This window comes from Colius striatus, chromosome 4 (assembly GCF_028858725.1).
Source record: "Colius striatus isolate bColStr4 chromosome 4, bColStr4.1.hap1, whole genome shotgun sequence".
NCBI lineage: Eukaryota > Metazoa > Chordata > Aves > Coliiformes > Coliidae > Colius > Colius striatus.
The window spans coordinates 29,329,874-29,349,815 of NC_084762.1; the positions used below are offsets into that span (position 1 = coordinate 29,329,874).

General features: G+C 42.8%; 1 protein-coding gene across 4 annotated transcripts in view; it reads left to right on the forward strand.

Annotated features, from left to right (window-relative positions):
* Positions 1-19,942, forward strand: part of LOC104554014 (poly(rC)-binding protein 3) — a 513,107-nt gene that overhangs the window by 484,988 nt on the left and 8,177 nt on the right. For 3 of the 4 annotated variants that reach the window (XM_061994937.1, XM_061994938.1, XM_061994939.1), the window contains exon 16: positions 7,989-8,158. In XM_061994937.1, the coding sequence (XP_061850921.1) occupies positions 7,989-8,158 (170 nt within the window). Of the gene's footprint in view, positions 1-7,988; positions 8,159-13,896; positions 14,246-19,942 lie in introns of those variants that run through there. The other variant, XM_061994936.1, reaches the window with a different exon arrangement.

The following is a 19,942-nucleotide window of genomic DNA, read 5'->3' on the forward strand; positions in this document are numbered from 1 at the left end:
ATCAGTGATATAAATCCAAGGTCAGTCTTCCGACTTCACTTCTTTCAGAGTTCATAGCAGAGAAGCAGAGAGAGAAAGTTGGCCTTATGTCTTGTAGTGCAGTAGAAAATTAAAAAAACACATCAGCTTCTCATCCAGGAAAAATGCCCTGACTCAGCACTGTCCTTTGAAAAGCAAGCATGTTTCTAATAGAAGACTTTTCTGGCTATGTAGCGCATGTCTTTCCTTTGTTACTAAAGGAGGAAAACCAAGGCCAAAATGGGATTTGCCTTAGAAACAGCCTGCAGGGGCTGTGTGTGCGTGCTGAAAGAGAGTTCTGGTGTTCAGATGGTGTCAAGGTGTGCATTAAAGGTCCAAAAGGCATTAGTGCTGCCCGTGTGTGTGTGTAGTTTTGATAGCCAGTCAGTTGGTGTGGCACAGTGATTACTTAACTGGTCAAAGGTACAGGAAGCTGCAGGCTCTGTCTGTGGTGCAGCTCCAAGGCTGCACATGGCCAGGCTACTGCCTGCCCCAACTCCAGGGATACCCTGTGCTGCATGAGTCCCACAGCTTTCTTATTGTACATGCAAAAGTCCTGCACACAAGAGAAGAGCATGAGACTTGCAAATATCTACCTGCTTTGCAGCTAATAGAGAAGTCAGTGTATCTACATATGCTACACTTATTTTTTTAAACCAAGATAATGACAAGCACATAATCCCAAAGCCTCAGTAAGAACCTAATGGAGAAAACCAGATATAGAGAGAATGAGGAGCTAAGACTTTAGCCTAGACACAGAAAGTAGATATTAATAGCCATTTGCAATTTTCATAGCTACTTATTAAAAATAAATTTTCCTTACTCCCTCTGGCATTAAGGCAATGACAGAATTTTTTTGTTTCTGTGATTAATAATTCCTGTAACAACACCATTGCATTTTCTCTATATAGTATGCTGATAATTGCAACTAACCTGTTGCTCAATAACAAAGAGATACTGGACAACAAAGAAAGGCATTTTACAGAAAGTTGTTTGCCATACGCTAAAAGCCCAGGCTTCCTCTCTGTGATGGTTTATCTCTGGCTGTGTGTCAGGTGCCCACCAAGTTGTGATATCATTCCCCTTCCTAAACTGGACAGGGGAGAGAGAAATAAAATGAGAGGTTTGTGAATTGAAGTAAAGACAGGGAGATCACTCAGCCATTAGCATCACAGACAAAACAGACTCAGGGAGAAAAAGGTTTGCTTTATTAATAAACTATAAGAAGAGGGAGATGCGAAATAAAACTAAATCTTAAAACACCTCCCCCCACCCCTCCCACTTCCCAGGACTCTCCTTCTTTCCCCCACAGTGGCGCAGGGGATCAGGGTTGTGGTCAATGCATTACAGATGGACTTTGCTGCTGCTTCTTCTCAAGGGGAGGCCTCCTCACACTTCCCACTGCTACAGTGTGGAGTCCCTCCCACGGGAGACAGATCCTCATGAACTCTCCAATATGGATCCTTCCTATGGGCTGCAGCTCCTCATGAACTCTGGCATAGGCTCCTCTCTCCCCACAGACTTCCAGGTCCTGCCAGGAACTTGCTCCAATGTGGGCTTCCCACAGAGTCACAGCCTTCTTCAGGCATCCACCTGCTCCGGCGTGGGGCCTTCCACAGGCTGCGAATGGATCTCTGCTCCCCAGTGGCCTCCGTGGGCTGCAGGGGCACAGCTGCCTCACCATGATCCTCACCACAGGTCACAGGGGAGTCTTTCTTCCAGGGCCTAAGCACCTCCTCCCCCTCCTTCTCCACTGACCTTGGTGTCTGGGGAGATGTTTTCACATTCTCACTCCCTGTTGCTGCTGTAGTTCAAGCAACTTCTTCCTCTTCTCCAATATGTTATTCACAGAGGCATTGCCTCCATCACTAATTGGCCAGGCCTGGGTCAGCTGCAGGTCCATCTTAGAATTGACTGGCATTAGCCCTATCAGCTACAGAGGAAGCTTCTCGCAGATCTTTGTATAAAGAAGCCACCCCTGTAGCACTCCCCCAACCCCCACTTCCAAACACCTGGCCCAGGCAAAACCACTACCCTCTCCAAATCATGACTTCAGATTTGACTTTCTAGATTTTCTCATTGGGTATCTTCAAAAACAGAAAAGAGAGAGAAAATTTCTCCAAGTCCTTCTCAGAAGTTACTTTGATTCTTTTAAAAACCTCTTATTGGGGACTTTTGGAAGCCTTTCTTTCCTTGCTGGGATCTTATCTGGCTTTCGCTGCTGCCTGAGTTACACAATATAAGTCTGTTACACGTGAATCCCAGAATAAAGTGCCATTAACAGTGGCAGGTCATTAAGGGAACGGGATGGTATCCCTGGATGTCTTAAGATTTCATGATCCAAGCACCCAAAATACTCATAGAGAGTAAATGAACAAACTAATAAGAACAGAACTCTGTCTCATTAAAAATTATGCATATTTTGCATGTATGTGGGAGAGACGGGCAGAGGCAAGTAAGACAAAAACAACTTCCCCCTCAGAAAGCACCAAGAACATTTTAAGAAAACTATAAATCTGATCAATATTCCATAGGAACAGAAATGTCAATCCATCCAATTTGGAAATGGCACACTGAAGAGCCACCTTTATTTCCCCATGGAGCCAGTAGTACTTCCCTGCAAATGATGGACAGGAACTCACAGATGTGGAAAATGCTGTTGGAGCAGCTCACAGTGAAATCCAGCTTCAGCTCCATGTGATGCTCCCAAGGAGGCCCATGTCACACTGCCTCTTCCACCAGCGCTCACTGTGGGACTGAGCTCTTATCTTTGGAGATCCCAAATGTATTGCAGAATCAGCGTAAGCCCTTAAGGAAAACCTAAGAGTAGCATCCAACACTAGCTGTTGTTTCCAGCAAGGCCACCCTCTGCCTACACATTGGAGGAAAAGTTCACATCATCTTCCCTACAGCCATCTTCCAGAAAAGTCCTGAGAATGAATGTCATGTTCTTATAAAAGGAGTCTACTGGCTAAGTTCATTTCTGACTCAGAAACCTCCCAATGGTATGAGAGGATTTAAAAGCAATGGTTAGGCAAAAACTTGTTAGTCCACACAGGATGTACTGGGAAAGGTCCTGCAGTAGTGCAATTCAAAGCCCTTCTACCAAAGGCAAGTGACCAGTGCTTTCAACAGTAATAAATTCTGCTGAGAATCTCCCATGGAATGGAGAAACAATGCCCAGAGCAAAAATCCAGAATTAACCAGATTCTGTCATTTAGCAATGTTTAAGGGGCTGTGTTATCAAAAAAAAAAAAAAACAACCAAAAAGTGTATATTTGCACATGTCCTGATTTTTGTCCCCCCTTAATCTTAAAAATTTGCATTTGATTCCTCAATCAGACCCATCCACATGAGCTCAAGAATCAGCCGAAAGATTTTGCACACTTAGTGTCCATCAGAAACAAAGCGAGACTATTTGTGGGACAAAGCACTGTTTAGCATTAAAAGTAATTCCGTGCCAGAACCGCCAACTTTTTACTTTAGGGAATGGAAGGGGAACTGGTGTTAGGCCCTCAATAGACTGAAACACACACAAATCTGCAGAGGCATTTGGGTTACAAAACAAGTAATAAGAAGGTTCATTTCTGAACATATTTTCTCTGTTTTCTGTATGACTTCTTGCAAAGCCTCTGAAATTATTATTACCTCGATTTTGCATTATTCTAGCAAGGAAAGTGAAGTTTATTAGAATTATTATTATAGAATCATAGAATTGTTATGGTTGGAAAATACTTTAAGACTATTGAGTCCAACCACTGACCTCACACTGTCAAGCCTGTCACTAAACTAAACCACATCCCTCAGCACCTCATCTATGTGTCTTTTAAATATCTCCAGGGATAGTGACTTCACCATCTCCCCGGGCAGCCTGTTCCAATGTCTAATAACCTTTTCAGTGATACAGCTCTTCCTAATCTCCAATATAAACCTTCCTGTGAACAACTTGAGCCCATTGTCTCTTGTCCTCTCATTTCATTGCTGGGGAGAAGAGATCAACCTCCACCTCACTACCTCTTTTCAGGTAGTTGTTAAGAGTGATGATGTCTCCCTCCAGCCTCCTCTTCTCCAGACTAAGCAACTCCAGCTCCCTCAGCCACCCCTCATAAGACTTATTCTCTTAGTATTTTTTAAGAGACACAGGATATTTAAGCATGTCTTTCTGGGCCCTCCAGTAAGTCTGTAAAGAACAGTTATCATAACTCAGGGTATTATTTCTTGCTATGGAGTATTCTGCCCCAGCATATCTAAACAAAAACTAAAAAAAAAAACCAAACCCCAAACCTATAACTAAGAAAGCCTGTATCTGCATGGAAAGCAACTGAAGAGTCACCTTCATGGTGAGCACCTGCTTGCTCAACTCAACTTGCCAAAGCCAGTGGAAAACCTCTGGGCTGGTGGCAGGAAACCAGGGGCATCCACATATACAGGTGTGGTGAGTCCCTGTGCTCAGTCTCTGGACAGCAGATAGCAAGTTTCAGAGGTTACTTCCTGGGCCATTTAATCAGCAGTACATCCATTATAAGAAAGGAATTTGGGTTTTTTTACCAATATTTAAAAAGAAAGTGAGCTCCATGCTACTGCTTCCTGTGACAAGCAGTACTCAGCATTGTACTTGGATAATAAACCAAAAACTAAAAGTGTGATTGCTGTGAGTGCTGCACCAAAGTAGTACAAGGTGATGGACATAGAGGAACACCTTAACAGAAAGCGACCTTTATTAGGCTCTGTCAATTACTTTAGCATTGTGGGGAAACATATATTTATATGTGTGTGTGTGTGTGAGTGTGTGTATTTAGCATTTTTATTTAGCATAATGGGGAAGTAAAAGCAAATGGAAGAAAGGGAACTGAACCAGAGGTGGCATAGTGTACTGAGAGAAGCTATCAGCATGAAGAGTTTAGGGCAGGTGGAATCACACTAGACTTTCCAGAGAAAGAGTCCAGGCTCCCAATTCAGTCCTGTTTACATTGGTATCGCCAGAACTTTACCAAAGGACAGAGTAAAACTAAGAAAAAAGAAAAAAGACAAAAAGTAGAATCTGTGTTTTAAGATTGGTGTGTTTGGGGGTTTCTTTTGGCATGAAGAGGTGCTCACAATCCAAGGAGGGAACTTCAGCTGAAATTTTGAAGTGTACAGACAAATGGTGATAAACATAACACACAAGCAAGCTCTGTAGGCCACTGCTATGGTCCTTCTCGAGCAGCAGGAGAATCAGGTTCAAAAAGAAATGGTCAGACACATGCACTATTGAGCAGAAAAGGTGAGATACCAGCTGCTGCTGCTCAGGTAGTCTGTAAGCCTGAGGTGGGAATCTGGGGTAACAGTGGAAACTTTGTTTTCTACCTCACACTGGTTTTATCATTTTTTTTGTAAGTGTGTGCTTAGGTGCACACCTGATCTGAACTGTTCCACTCAGGTCTTGAGAGATTTAAAATATATATGCATATAGGTACACAGATTATGCGTGTGTTTGTATGTACATGTGTGTATATTATACATATATGTATTTATAGTACATGTATTATACTGTAATGCATAGTAGGCATGGTATAGGCTATAGTAGGTTTGGCTCCTGTCTCACATGGGCCAGTTTTATCACTTGTTTTCTGGAGAATTTCCTCTTGTTTCATCCCATAAGTGAGAGTAAGACTCACTATATGTTGATCAAGCAGGTGAGCATCAAAAACAACGCAGCAACTAAAGTCTTCAAAAGCAGCTACATGTTTACAGTCCTCCACATTCCCTAACTCTGTCTACTCAGCTTGGAAAAGCAGCAAGCCCATGTCTGTGAAACACACAGCACTGCATGTCTGGGAAAGCTTTCATGGCAAGGGATTTTTGTGGGACTGAATTACACATAGCCTGCCAGACCATGTGAAATGACCAGTTACAGAATGATGAGAGAGCAGCTGAAAGTGTTAGAAAGGGCAGTCGTGAAAGGATATATGTATTTGGATGCAATCTAACATGGCTTTATCTCAAAGCAAGGCTGGGTAGATATTTTTATGTAAAAACAAACGTCCATGACCTGATTGATCAAAGCTTTGTAGATGAAAACCAGCCCCTTGAATTTCTTTCACAGCCCATCAGCTCTTGAATATTAAGATAATGCACAAATTTCGGCCTAAGACATCTGTAATGGGAAAGGCAATCCAGAGAAAGCCCAAGCACCCTAGCACAACTGTCCTTCCTGAGTGGCAAATGGCGAGGTGCATTCTGCTTGAACTGCAGGTTGTGTCACGGCTTGCAGAGCATGTTCACACAGCCTGTTGTCACAGCAACAAAGGATGACTCTGGAGAGCTTCAGACTGAAGGTTACCCAGCCTCTCTTCCAGATGCTTGCATCAACAGTATCCTTGACTGGCCTGGACTGAATCCTTGCTACCTAATTCAGTCAGCTGGGAGACTGCAAATTCTTTGTACCAACCCACCTGGGTGAGAAGCCTCCTTAGAGGAGCCCCTGCAAATACACATGGTAGCCTCCTGAGCCAGTGCCTTCTCCTGTGCTCTGGGCACTCTCCTCTCCTATTTAACCTTTACTTCCTGACCGTGGAGGCCAGTGAGACTGCTAACAGCTCAGCACATGCAGGCACATTCGTGTGCACACAAAGGTATGCTAGAGGCTGTCTGAGGAAACTCATAAAGATCCCCTGCACTGGCACATGCAGTCACACACTGCAACAGGTCCTGGGGATAAGGAGAGGGAGATCAGCAAGGCCCTCTTGTTTGAACAGAATGAGAAATTCTGTGTGTTTCCTGAAACACCATTTTTCTCCACTTTTCTTCTTGTGCTTGGTCTCTGTTTTGGCTACCCAGGTGCCTGCTTTTGTTTTCTTCTGGTCCTGGAGCATGAAGCAAGGATTACGTTGGGGTTTGGATTTTTTTTCTTCCTTTAATAAAATGTCTGAACACTGTGACTCTGTTTCTGGCAAGATACTCTGACAGTACCAGAGATGGTAACGTGCCAGGGCCTGAAGCAGTAGGAAAGGTGGGAGGGGAAGGCAGTTTCTACATCTTGGCACATCCTTCTGCCGAAAGTTGCCATTTTCTGCCCACTCTGGCAATTGATGAGCTTCTGACCACCCATCCTTCCTTAACACAAAAGTCCCCCACCTCACTTTACAGAGCCACAGCATCTCAGCCTCAGCTGCCAGCTCAGTGCCTACTTGCTCTTGGGGGCTCCTGGTGCCTGAGTAGTAACACCCTGGCACAGCCATCATGCTCCCTTACTCTAGCTGCAGCTGCAGCAGTTACATGTGCTGATAAACACTTTCTCAAGGCCTTGTGCACAGGGTCCAAAAGCTTGTGATTCCATTGAGAGCATTTGTACAACCTATAAAACACTGATAATTGAAGATAACACTAATAATATTTTACAAAAATAAATTATTGAGACACTCTAGGGACACACATGACTCGGGCTCAGTTTCATTCACAAAATACAAAAGTTTTGGTAAGTTTCTGTAAAGGGACAAAGTCAAGTATCAATCCCTTCCTCCGCCTGCTTCTGGCTACAGTTAGCTGTGAATCCCACTGGCTTCAGCAGCGTGGTGCCTGTCCTAGTGAGGCCCATGTGTACCCAGGGAGGTCTGGGACTGGCAGAGTGCTAAGACGTTGCGAAGCGGCATAGCAGCACCTTTGGGTGGTCAGTCTGACTCCCAGTTGCTCTTCTGGGCCTGTTGCTGCCACTGGCAAGTCAGGCTGGGTTGTGGACACAGCCCACACAGTCATTTTCCTGCCACAAAAGACAACTAAATAATCTGATATTGAGTTGATTACTGTGTAGCAGCAAAGCTCGATTTAGAGCCTATAGACTGCATTACTTTTCCCTTCCAAATGGCACAGCAAAAATCTTTTGGTTTGATACTGAGCTCTTCTTAACCATGTTTTTAGCGATGCTACAAATTGCAGTGAAGTGGTTTTTACTTGTGTCTGTGGCACTAATCTCAGTCTTTGTCCCGCTCCAGTTAATAGGCTGCATTATTGGCAGACAAGGCAGTAAGATAAATGAAATCAGGCAGATGTCAGGAGCGCAGATCAAGATTGCTAATGCCACAGAAGGCTCCGCAGAACGACAAGTTACAATCACAGGATCCCCTGCAAACATCAGCTTAGCACAGTACCTCATTAATGCAAGGTAAGTTTGTTTTGTAAGTGATAAAGCTTCTGTGAGATTGCTCTGTCTGCTCTCCACCAAATGTCTGTCCCAGATAGATTCAGAAAGCTACTTCATAGTGTCCGTTTTGCACATAGTATTATTCAATTCCTAATGACTTGTAAAGCCTGTATCACTAGAGCTTGTGTTTGCTGTTGGTTTATACAGAAAGGAGCTTAACCTGGTGTGATTCCAGGTACATGTTGAGTGACAAAAGCTGAAAAATCTGAATGCTCATGGTAGCATCCACCTAAAATATAGGTGGATAAATTAAATGAAATGACAATCATAAATTCTTTAGAAGAAAATACTTTTCATAGACCCATTTTACTGTCCTAAATGGCAAATATAGTGAAACAGATTGCAAAACACATTTAATTTACTAACTGGAAATTGCTACTCAGAGTTGATGTTAAACTGACATTTGGTTGTTAAAGAGGCATGGGATTCATTTTTCCAGAGATAGCACCACAAATTTGTCAAAAGCATTCCCTAATGAGACTATCTGCTTCTCCACTACTTGGTGCCAGAATTAATGAAAGCACTATGTGTTCAGCCTAAGCCACTGCAATGGCTGAAGTCTCTATCAGTTTTGATATGACTATTTAGGAAAATATTAAAACTGATACCACCTTTATTTGCAATTATCCCGAGAAGAAAGTGCAATGGATATAGTGCTGTTGGGTAGATCTACTTGTAAGCGGTGGACCAAGACAATATGTTGTGGGGAGGAGGGAGTAGTCATATATTTTATTGATTGCTAGATTGGATGGTTTTTTACTTTACTTTCCCTTCCCTCCTCAAAAAAAAAAAAATAATACTGTGCCATGAATCAAGCTTTGTGTTTAACTATGTTTGCTGTTAAGGTAGTAGAAATTATGTGATTTATATGGGGAGAGGCTGTAGTCATAGCAGGTTTACAGCTTCCTATGGCCCAACCTTCTCTCCAGCCTGGTTCTGTAGTGCGGCACTGCAAGCCACTGTAAATGTCTTAACGGAGGAAAATCTGCAGGTTTGGGCAGCTCTGTGTTACAGCAAACAAAAGTGTTGCTTTCTATAATTCATTTTGAAGGTATCTACCTAGGGAGATATTGAGGGGTAGTGTTGCGAAGCCTAAGTAAGATAAGCTGTTCCCAGAATCCTAAAACAACCTACAACTCTTTTGATTTATATTCTTTGTAGCAAATATAAGTCACTTCCTTAAGCCCTGTAATTAAATAAAAATGTGTTCCCTCCTTTAACCCTTAAGGATATGTTCTTCTCTTGGTGTTCAGGGATTCCCCACACATCGAGACGAGAATAGACCCCTTCATTTTTAGTTACACAAACACCATATGGTATGCATCTGGATCTCAGAAGATAACAATTTAGGATCTTCAAGACAGCTAAAGCATGCAAATAAAATAATGCACTTATTAATGGAGTTGCAGTGAGCTGCTCACGAGAGACAGAAACTCTAGTGAACAAACCTCTGTTTGACTCACTTTAGAAAAGCTTGTGAACTGTCACACTTCTGCTTATTACTGTTTAATGATCCTTTTGATGGAATGGGATATATACGAGATCTTTTATCATACTTTTGCAAAGAAGAAAACTTCTCAGCAGTCGTATACTATGGATACTCTTATCTATACCCTGTGAAACCAGATACAAAATATTTTCTTCCTGTTGAACTTCTAGATAGAAGTCATTTGTTACCATCATCTACAATAAACCATCCTATATTATGTACCATGTGTTGAAACTGTATTTAGATGAAGTGACTTCATTTGTAAATGAAGACTCTTGAAGTAATGTATAATAAACTAAGTTCTAAGGTGACATAGGACATTTTTGAGTTTACAAACTGACACCATTCCAGGTTTCTCCTTTCAGGAGAGAATTTCCTGTCCAGTTAGGTGCCACCACAGCAGCAGTGCTAGTTCCCAGTCAACTGAGACAACTGAGAAACTTTCAAGGAAGAGGGAGAGCTGCTTTAGCTGGGGTTTGGGTGCTTGGACAGGTTTCCTAGAGGCAGATCTAGGCTGCCGCTGCCTGTGCACGCCAGGAGCCAATTTCAGCGCTTGTCAGTCCAAAACCTGCCACGAGTGCTGCCGTCTCTTTTAAAGATGCTGGCGTGAAATAAACAGTGTCAGGGAAGAGTATGTAGACTGCCCAAGGTATAGCCTGGTGTGTCAAAAAAATAATTATAATAAATCAAAGCCATACAAGCATTCAGGGTAAGGTGGGCTGCTTTTTTCTTTTTTCTTCTCTTCCACAAGATCTGTCTTGGGGATTTGGTTTCCAGGGCCAATATTTCTGCTTAAATCAATGTCTCACAGCAGTATAGGATGTAAAACAAAACCAAAATCCAATCTATCTGCAGTATTCCTGAAACATTCTGTGCGTATCATTATCTTCCAATCAAAGTTGCCATCTATGGAATACTTTATCAACTTGTTTTAATACTTTTGCTGCAACCTGGTGTCGAATATGTACGTAATATACTCTTAAATTATATATAAATATGTCGATGCAATTTCAGGACAGAGACTTAATTCTTTCTAAAGTGATGTTTTGATTCTGTATTGCTTTCGCGAGCGCTGGCCTCTGTGTGAGTAGAACGCGTCTTAGCTTGTTTGCAGTAGAAATGTCTTCTTTTTCCTGTAAAATCTTCTGCCTCTTAACTGGTCTGCACTGTAGTAACTGGATTTTCATTATCCAATTCCATTTTCTAGCTTTTGTTAAGAATGCACCGCAGTTTAGGTTTCCTGTGTAATATTTGACGTTGGATTATAAATTAATTGTAGCCAGTAGCACTTGCTCCTTGTTGAAAAGCAGTTTCCTGAAGATATATTTTGACCGCTGTTTTGATGAGGGGTTCTTTCACAGAGCTAAAGGATTGCCAAAGCCACTCTTCAACTTGATTCTTTTCACTGGTTTTGGGTAATGCAGGATGTGGCCTTCAGGGTATGCATTCATAAAGTGTAGGTCTTTGAAGGGACAGCGTAAAATTGATACTATGAAATTTCGTGTGGAGGCTGCCTCATTTGCTTTCACATTCAATTTTGTTGCATTCCCACACATGGTTTGGGAAAGAGCGGCTGTCACAGGACAGCTGATAGCTAACCTGACATACTTTCACTTTGAGCCTCACTATCGGAGCAAGTTATTACTGTAATTGTACCTGTGCAAATACACCAGAGACCGGGAGTTTAACACCAGTATTGAGCCTGTGAGATCCATTTTCTCTGCTGGTGCAGTAAAAAGCTCAAGCCCAAATACTCTCCATATCAGTAGAGGGGTTTGGTTTTTGTTTTGTGTTAAATGCAAGGTAGGCAACTTTGGAGTAATGCCAGGTCCTGCATTATCTTTCTATGTGGCTCCCTCCCAGAATAATACCGAGTTAGAAATATAAAAAAATTCCAGCTGTATAAACCAAGTGCTTCAAAACTTGCTGAGGTGTTGCCATGTAACTCCTACATCCTAAGCCAAGGATGTACACTGGAGCTGGATTCACTGATTCATCAGTATTCTTGATGTAAATCCTGCTGTGTGAGTATATTACAAGTAGCATGGCTAAGAGAAGAAGGATGCTCTTCTCTCTGCAAAGAACAACTGCTGCAATGGCTAGAAAAAATCTGAGCTGTTCATTTGTGTGGAGAGATAAACACCACAGGGTAGGAAAACCAAAGCTTTTCTTCCCACAAACGAGTCGGCATTTCATGCGTTCACCCTCCTCCCCTCCCAGCCCCTCAAAGAAGTGCTCCATCCAGCTTCCCAGCAAAAGCTGATGAGTTAATAACTCGAGAGCCTTCTTTGTTTTCTAGGGAAGAGAGAAGCTTGGTGCTCAAGCATTTCCCTCTCTCCCCTCCATTCTTCTCCCCAGATCAGACCTATTTCAGGTATCCTTTAGACTCCACTTCAGCAGCAGTGCTTTGGGAAGCTTTAGTTCCCCATATAAGTCTGGCCATGAACAGACCACGGACTGTTACTCTCAAAATTGCACTGTAGATCTAAAGTAAAAAAACATAAGGCTTTTCCAAGCCCTGAATAGGGTGATCACCCTCCTCTGCCAACCTGTAGCCTGGTGACAGCTGCTCTCTGAGTACACCCAGCCCCTAGCACCAATAGAGACCGGTGCATGCTGGGAAGCTTCCGCAGGCCTGGTAGGATTTGATAAGAACTCAAATGATAGGTCCTGCCCCGTGCAGGTGCTCTGCACAGCCAGCCAGTTGCTCACGAGCACTCTGAGACAGAGAAGCTACTGCAGCTCCTCAGCTCACCTCAGGAGAAAGCCCAGGAGCCTGACAAGTTAGTGATTACTGATGAAAAAAAAAAAAACAACCAAACATGGAATTAATAAACATATAACTGTAGCTAGCCAAGATTTTCCAATCTGTAGTCCTATTTATATGCTAGGCTGACACATCTCCCAGCTGGCCACCTGCAATGTGCATCCTGAAACCAGTATTTAGGTTGTCCACCAACCCAAAATGCATTGCACAAACTGCAACAAACAAATGGCAGTGAGGGGATTGATCTAGGGAAACATTTTGTCATCTGAAAATATCAATGTGTCCTTGGAATTACTGTATTTTCATGTCTAAAATATGTACAGAAAGGCCTAAGTACATGGGCCAAACTCGTCTCACCAGCCAATGGGTGGTTAAGACAACAGGGAAGATGGTTTGATACCTGTGTCCTCCAATGAGCCTGTGGCTGCCTTGGGCTCGGAGATGGGATCAGTCCAGCCTTCCTGTGCTAATGGGCTCCGTCTGACAATATGTGTGTTATATCCATGTAGTACCTTTTCTGTCAGCTGGTAACCTCTTTTGTGTTCACTGTAATTGCTGTCACAAGCTCAAAAAGGATACTGCTGCTGTGGAAGCCAGGGTGTTCCTCAGTCTTCCTTATTTTCCTTATGAGATTGCATAAATATTTTGTTATGGTTTAAGAAAGTGGTTTGTGCTGGGGAAAGCACAAACCTAAACGAACACACTGGCTAATCAGGTTTGTTTTATATGGAAAATGCACACCGACCTCACAGCGAACAAAGTGAAAATCTAACTCTAAAACAAAACAGGACAAAACTTTATGCCTTAGATGGAAGCAGCAAAACATTGCTCAGTCTCCTCTCATCCTAGCAAAATGACAAAGAATACTATTTATGTCACAAAATCGACAAATTGAAAAAATTACCAAAAACCTCCCGCATCCCCCTTTCAAAAATACCATCATTTTGAAAAACAAAATTCACCATATCAGTGCTGGGGAGTAAACTTCATAGTTATTTTAAGTTTTCCTTTAAGTTTTGTTTTTTCCATCTTTTTGCCATGACCTGCATTCCTTAGATTTCTTTTCTCATGTGTAAAATGAACTAGCAAACCCTCCCCTCCCCCAACCTCTTCTGTTTGGTTTTTTTTCTGAAAAAACTTTAGAGTCTCAGTAATGTTTTCACCACCAAATCATGAAAAACCCTTTTGTTATTTTTCTTCTTTAACACATAACATATTCCTCCTTTGACCCTCATTTTCCCTTTTTTTCTCTCTCTCCCTCCTCCCCCCCCCACCCTCTTGTCTGTCCCCCCTCGTCTACCAATCTAATCCTGCCCTTTGGTCCTTTCGTGGTTGCTGTCCCTCTCTCCCTCCTTCCCTCCATCCCTTCTTCCTCCTCCTGGCCCCACCACCCTGGCTGGACCCTCCCAACCTGTTTGTTCCTCTTCCTCTCTTCGTTTGCAGCTTAGAGATGGCTAAAGTCAGCACCCAGACCGCTTCCGTCACGACCCCTGTTGACCTCAACATGAACCTCTCTCAGTCTGCCACCCCTACCTCCACCCCCACCTCCATGGCTGTGCTGGCGGCCGCCTCCGCCGTTACCGTCAGTACCCCCCCTCCCCTACCAACTCTACCAACCACCCACTATGCCGTTCCTGTCTCCAGTCTGCTTGGCATGAAAACTGTCCCACTCCTGGCACTAAATGCCGCGGCTGCCGCGGGGGCCACGGGGAGTTTGTCCGCTTACACTGCCAAAATTCCTTCGACCAGCGGGGTTAAGAAATCTGACCGCCAGAAGTTTGCTCCATATTGAAGGGATGAGACACAATGCAAGCTTTGCCAGCTCTGCCAAGAGTCTGTGGTAGATCCTAGTTATCAAGGAAACAATACGGCACCTTTTCTTTTCTGTTCAATTGCTAGTGTTAACTGTTGCCAATGCAAGGCCTCTTCCGCTCTCCATAACAACTAACACCCGGCCACCACCCAAAACTAGTTCCAACAGCAGGCGAGTGCCAGCCCGGGTCCTTTTCCTCCCTCCTTCCCCCACTGACGCTGGTCCTTGGCCAGGGTCGTGGCCAGGGCTAGCCTTCCGGTAGCCTCACAGCATGGCAGGGTTCCCCCGCCCCAGCTAAGAGACACCTGGAGAGAAATTAGAAACATCCATGAGGCAACATCTTGACAGCCAGATCCCACTCTGGCAATACTGCCTGGTATATAAACACACTTAGATCCATTTGAAGGGACCCTTCCAACTGCAGAACAACTTTCTACAGCAAAATGGAACCTCTGATGAGTTTTTCTATTGCTAGAGCCTGCAAATCTGGCACTTGGGACGCTCGCTACGGTCCCCAAAATCCCACAGGAAGGGCTGCTCCCCTCAGTCACTCTGCTGCTCTCCACAGGCCTGAAGGCTCACTCCTTCCCTGCCCCAACACCTGCCTGCCAGCAGGAAATGGGAACCAGAAAGTAACAAACCTCAGGTGCTCCCAAGTACAACAAACAGCTCACTGGTCTGAGGGGAAAAAAAAGAAAAACAAAACACTAAATTAAAATGATTGGAAAGCAGTCATTGCAAGGCGAGAAAGAAAAATATCAGGCACCTACTTGTGCCTTTCCACTTCTCTGGTTTGAAAAAATGTAATTTTAAGGGTTGTGCTTTTGTGAGGGAGAGCAGGCTGTTCCTTTTGCACTCAGACATGTTACTCATACATACTGACAAAGTACCGATTGCTGGAAGTACTTGATAGGAGGTACAAACCAGACACACATAGCCATTCTTCTGGTGCCGCATCCTGTATCTGTTTTGTTCAGTCAAAATGACCATTTTTTTGTTAGGTTTCTGTACAAAATACATCCCTATTTAACTCACCTTGAACCGTGCAATCGAGTTGTATTGCAATTACAAATAAAAGCTAGTGCTTATCAAAGGACCTGCCAAAGTCTCTGTCTGGACAGACAACACCGCTTTAACGAGAACCTAACTACAGTCAAGTGAACTAAAACCAGACAGCTGATTGCGGCCAAGCTGAAGAGGGCTGGGTGACGTAGTGGCTGGTGGCTAGCTGTTGGAACTAGTTTTTAACTGCATCTTCTGTTCGTCCATCCACCTTCTTTTTAATTTCTGTTGCAGTAACGCAGTATTATTTTCCTCACCACTTCCAGATCCAGAATCCCATTAGCCCGCCATGCTCATCCACTTTGCACTCCTTGGACACAAAGCTTTAACAATTGAACTGTATTCAGTGCATTTTAATATAAACTAAAAACACAATGCAAATGCAATACTTTTTAAGACATGGTATTTCAAAGTGTGTCATTGTATAGGGCTAAGTACGATCTCAGTATTTTGTGTCCTTTCTGTATTCTGTGGGCTTTTCTTCACCTTAGTACCTTTGCACTAAGTTTTGTCACTGTAACCATTTGTAGAACTGCCATTGTTACAGTTTGCACTTATCCAAATGGGGTTTTTTGGTTGGATTTGTTGTTTGGGGTTTTGGTTTTTTGAGATTTTTTTTTGTTTGTTTTGGCCTTTTTTTTTTCGTTTGTATATAATGAGGGAAAAACTGGAAATAATGTCAAGGTACCTCAGCTATTTAACAGCTCTAGAAATCTGCTGTAAAATTGCTCTGGCCTATTGTAACTGTTTCAATAACTGACATTTAAAAAAAGGAGAAAAAATCCAAAGCACCAATCTCTGTATGAGAAAACTTGCCTGCATTGAAATGCTGTTCTGTGCTGGTTGTACTCTAGTGTTATTTTTTTTAATAGTGAGAAGACTTTTTTTCTTCTCTTCTTCTTTTTTTTTTCCTTTTTTTTTCTTTTTTTTTCCTTTTTGTTTCTTTTTTTTTTCCCTTTTCTTAATTTTTGTTCCTACATTTTAGGCTGTCTTCAGAAGTTACTGGCCTGGCGGCTCTGTAATGTATCTCATCATGCCTTAGTGCATTAGCCACCAGACAGGACTTTCCCAAAGCCCCATGAGACAGTGCTTTCTATGGACTAATCTACAGAGGACTTTCTGCCATTTCTAACTTTCTTATTCTGAAACGTCAAAAGAAAATACTGCCTTTACTCTTTAAGCAACTGTGCTTCCTAACCCTTGTGTTGCTTTCATCACTGTTCCAGTTTTAACACTGTTGTGGCTCATAACATAAAGCAAATTTTCGGGGGTTAATTTTCATGGATGTTCATGCTTTGGCTAAGCTGTATAAAAGCATGGGCTGTTAGTGTTCTAAAGCACTGTATTCAGATAGAGACTGGACAGTAAAATGAGACGTTTTTATAAATATTTTTTTTTCCTGTTTTAAAAAACAAACAAACAAACAAACAAAAAGAGACATGGTAGCTTTGTGCATACAACTGTTGTGTTGCTTAAACTTTGTTCTTTGTAACCAAGTTGCTAATTTGTCATTTGAGAAACACTATTTTATGGATTGTCAAACTAAGGTCATAGACAAATTGCTTGTTTTCATTAATGATTAAAGGTTTCATATCATCACGCTTAAGGTCCCAGTGCTCATTGGGAAAAAGTGTAACAACAACTGTGCGATGCTGGCAACATTAGAAAGTACAGTGGCCCGTTGTCAGGAATGGTGAGTCTTTTCATGATTAGATGGAGCCAGATCGTGTCACTAGTAGAGTAAGCAGTATTTCTGCAAAACCTGATTTGTTTTTTTAACAGAGTTGGTCTTGGAGAACTTCTCACACTGCATAGAAATAACAGAATTTAGCTTCTTGGCAAGAAGCCACTGTTTTGTGTATCTCGTGTTTTCCCATACTGATTTAGAGATTAGATCCTGGGGAAAGAAAAACAAGAACAACAGAACGAACTTGGGTACTGAGTACATTATTGCAAAGACCCTTCAGATTTTCCTTCTAGCAGCACCATTCAGTGATGAGGCTTCTAGACAGCACCTTTCACCCTACCAGGAAAACTAGCCCAGCAGCTGGAAGGAGCATGACCATTCACATTAAAAAGAGAGAATGGAGAGCTGGCCCACGGAAGTGTCTCATCCTGCCCTGTCACTTTGCTTGAGCCATTCAGCTCCTGCTTTGGATCTGCTGAAGTGCTGCAGTCACAGCCCCAAGCTCTCCCTTCTCAGGGAAGTGAAGGGAAGGGGTTGGCCCTGCACTGTTGCCACACACAGCACTTCTGGCTGTGCTCTGGCCACCTCTCCTCTTTGGGGGCTGGCAATACTTTCACATTTACCACACTGGCCTCCTGAGAAAGCAGAGGTTTTGGCAGTGCAAGCAAGCAGCATCCTTACTGACATGAGACTCATTCTACAACTCCCCCTCCCTACTCTACTAAGGTTTATACTCGCCTGCAGGTATTTGGCCAGGGGTTCCCAGTTCTCCTCACTGTCCTGGCTGAGGACTTGTGGGGTGAATCTAGGGTACGGGGAATACCCATATGTCTGGGTCTTGAGCCTGAGCCTGGAACTACAATATGGCTGTGATGTGTATACAGGCTTGGAAACCTGTAGAAGTCAACAGCTTTTTCAACACAGAAGCAGGCACAAAGCAGCTCTTGGCAGTAAAGGCTGCTGAGGAAGATTACGGGATGCCTTGTTGCATCCATTAGCCAGGAAGCCTTACCCAATGTTGAATTAGCTATTCCAGCCTTTAGGCTGGAAGAACTATATAGGCTGTAGTACTAACTTTGATAAAATTCTGTGCTATTTTTACCTAAAATATATTTATATTACTTCAAATGTATTTATATTACTTAAAATATATTTAACTTCTGACTCTTGAACAGAAGGCTGAAGCTGCTTTCACAGCAGAGACATCCATACTCTTAATTTCTTCAACAGCAAAAGCTATTTCTCTGACTAACCTGGTTAGTGTAAATGAAAAAAAAATAAAAAAGAGAATGTTATTGCAGCTCAACACTAAGTAGGTCATGGCTCTGCTCTCCCAGTAAAGCTGCTAGGCAAAGGGCGGCAGCAGCTGTCTCGGGTATAGCATCTTTCACATTAATGATTCCCATCTGCTTTGCAGAATTGGCTAGAAAAGACAAAATTAAACTAGTCCAGGGGCACTTTTGTGTATAGAACGAGGAGGGCAAATAGAAAGACATGCGGACATAGGAAGGAAAAAAGTCTTTTGAGAGAGCTTTTGTAAAAAATATGGGCAGACCTATGATAAAATCTAGGCTAATTGAGGATTCATTTATTTTAGTTAGAAAGGATTTCTGAATGGCAAGAATATTAAGGCTGGATAGCTTTAATGTACAAAACAGGCAAATAAAACACATGAAGGTACATCTGGAGGGAGGAAAAAAAAAGTGAAAAATAATATTATCTAAGAGAGAAAATGAAACTACTCATGCCCAAAGGTAGGTAAGAGGATAAAATGAAAATGTCACTGCCCACACAACTATGAGTTTCCAAAAGAAAGAAAGACAACACAAGCTCTGCCGCTTTGGCATTATTAAATCTTTATCAGAGTTCTGGCAAATATCTAATGAATTCCAGCAGCTCTGTTGTGTTTCTCAAGTTAAAAAAAAAAAAAAAAAAAAAAGCAGTAGGAATGCTGTCTGGAACAGTCCACCAGAGGAAAACAGAGAGACTCAGCACACAGGCTAGTCCATTGCCAATGCAGCGTGTTTATGTTCTGAGACATAGCCAGAAGGCATCTGTGGGCCCCACAGTGCATATTTGTGCCAGTCAAGGCTTCTAGGAAACTAACAGCATCAATGTCACTGATGCCATGAATGGAGGCACCCGGTATGTGCCTCAGCCTCAGTGGGCTGCATGGGGAAGCTGCTCCTGTGAGGCTTTACAAGACCATTATAAAGCATGCAGTGAACCTTTCTCACCTGAACTAGGCAGAAATGGAAGTGTTTCTGTTTTTTTTTCATTTTTAAATACCCAATGGCATGAAAACAACTGTGCTTCTCTGGGATGGGGGAGGTGCAAAACCAGTTTTTTTCCATAGCTTCAATATCAGCTGAATGCGTTTCAGCACTATTTGTGTACTTGGAACAGGACCTTCCCCTTTTTGGTGAGTGTCGTTGACTATGCAACAGGAAAGTCACATCTGCTCACTAATTCAATCATTTTACAGCAGCACAGCTTCTACTAGAAAGACTGAAAATGTTAGGCTGCTCAACTAGATCACAGCACAGAGGAGGGATTTGAAGCAAGAACTCCTGTGCTCTCCATAACTGCTGTAGCCACCAATTACCCAAGGCATTTGTCCCTCTGCTCTATTTTTGGAAGACAGACCTGGTTTAGATGTCTACATGAGGGAATTGCTCACATTTCTTTTCCCAGCTAACAGGGCAGGATAGTTCTAAGTGAAGTGATGCATAGAGATTAAATGAAGGCAGACACTGGAAAACTGCTTCACATACACCAGAAAATTTCAGTCTCTTGGCCTGAGCGACACTATCTGAGGACACAAGAGCGTAACGTCTTTCTTGCCACTGCAGCTTTGGCTCCAGGAAGGAATGCAGTAATGTTGATTCAGTACCTTTCTACACCAGTGCATGTATCCTACCACTGTA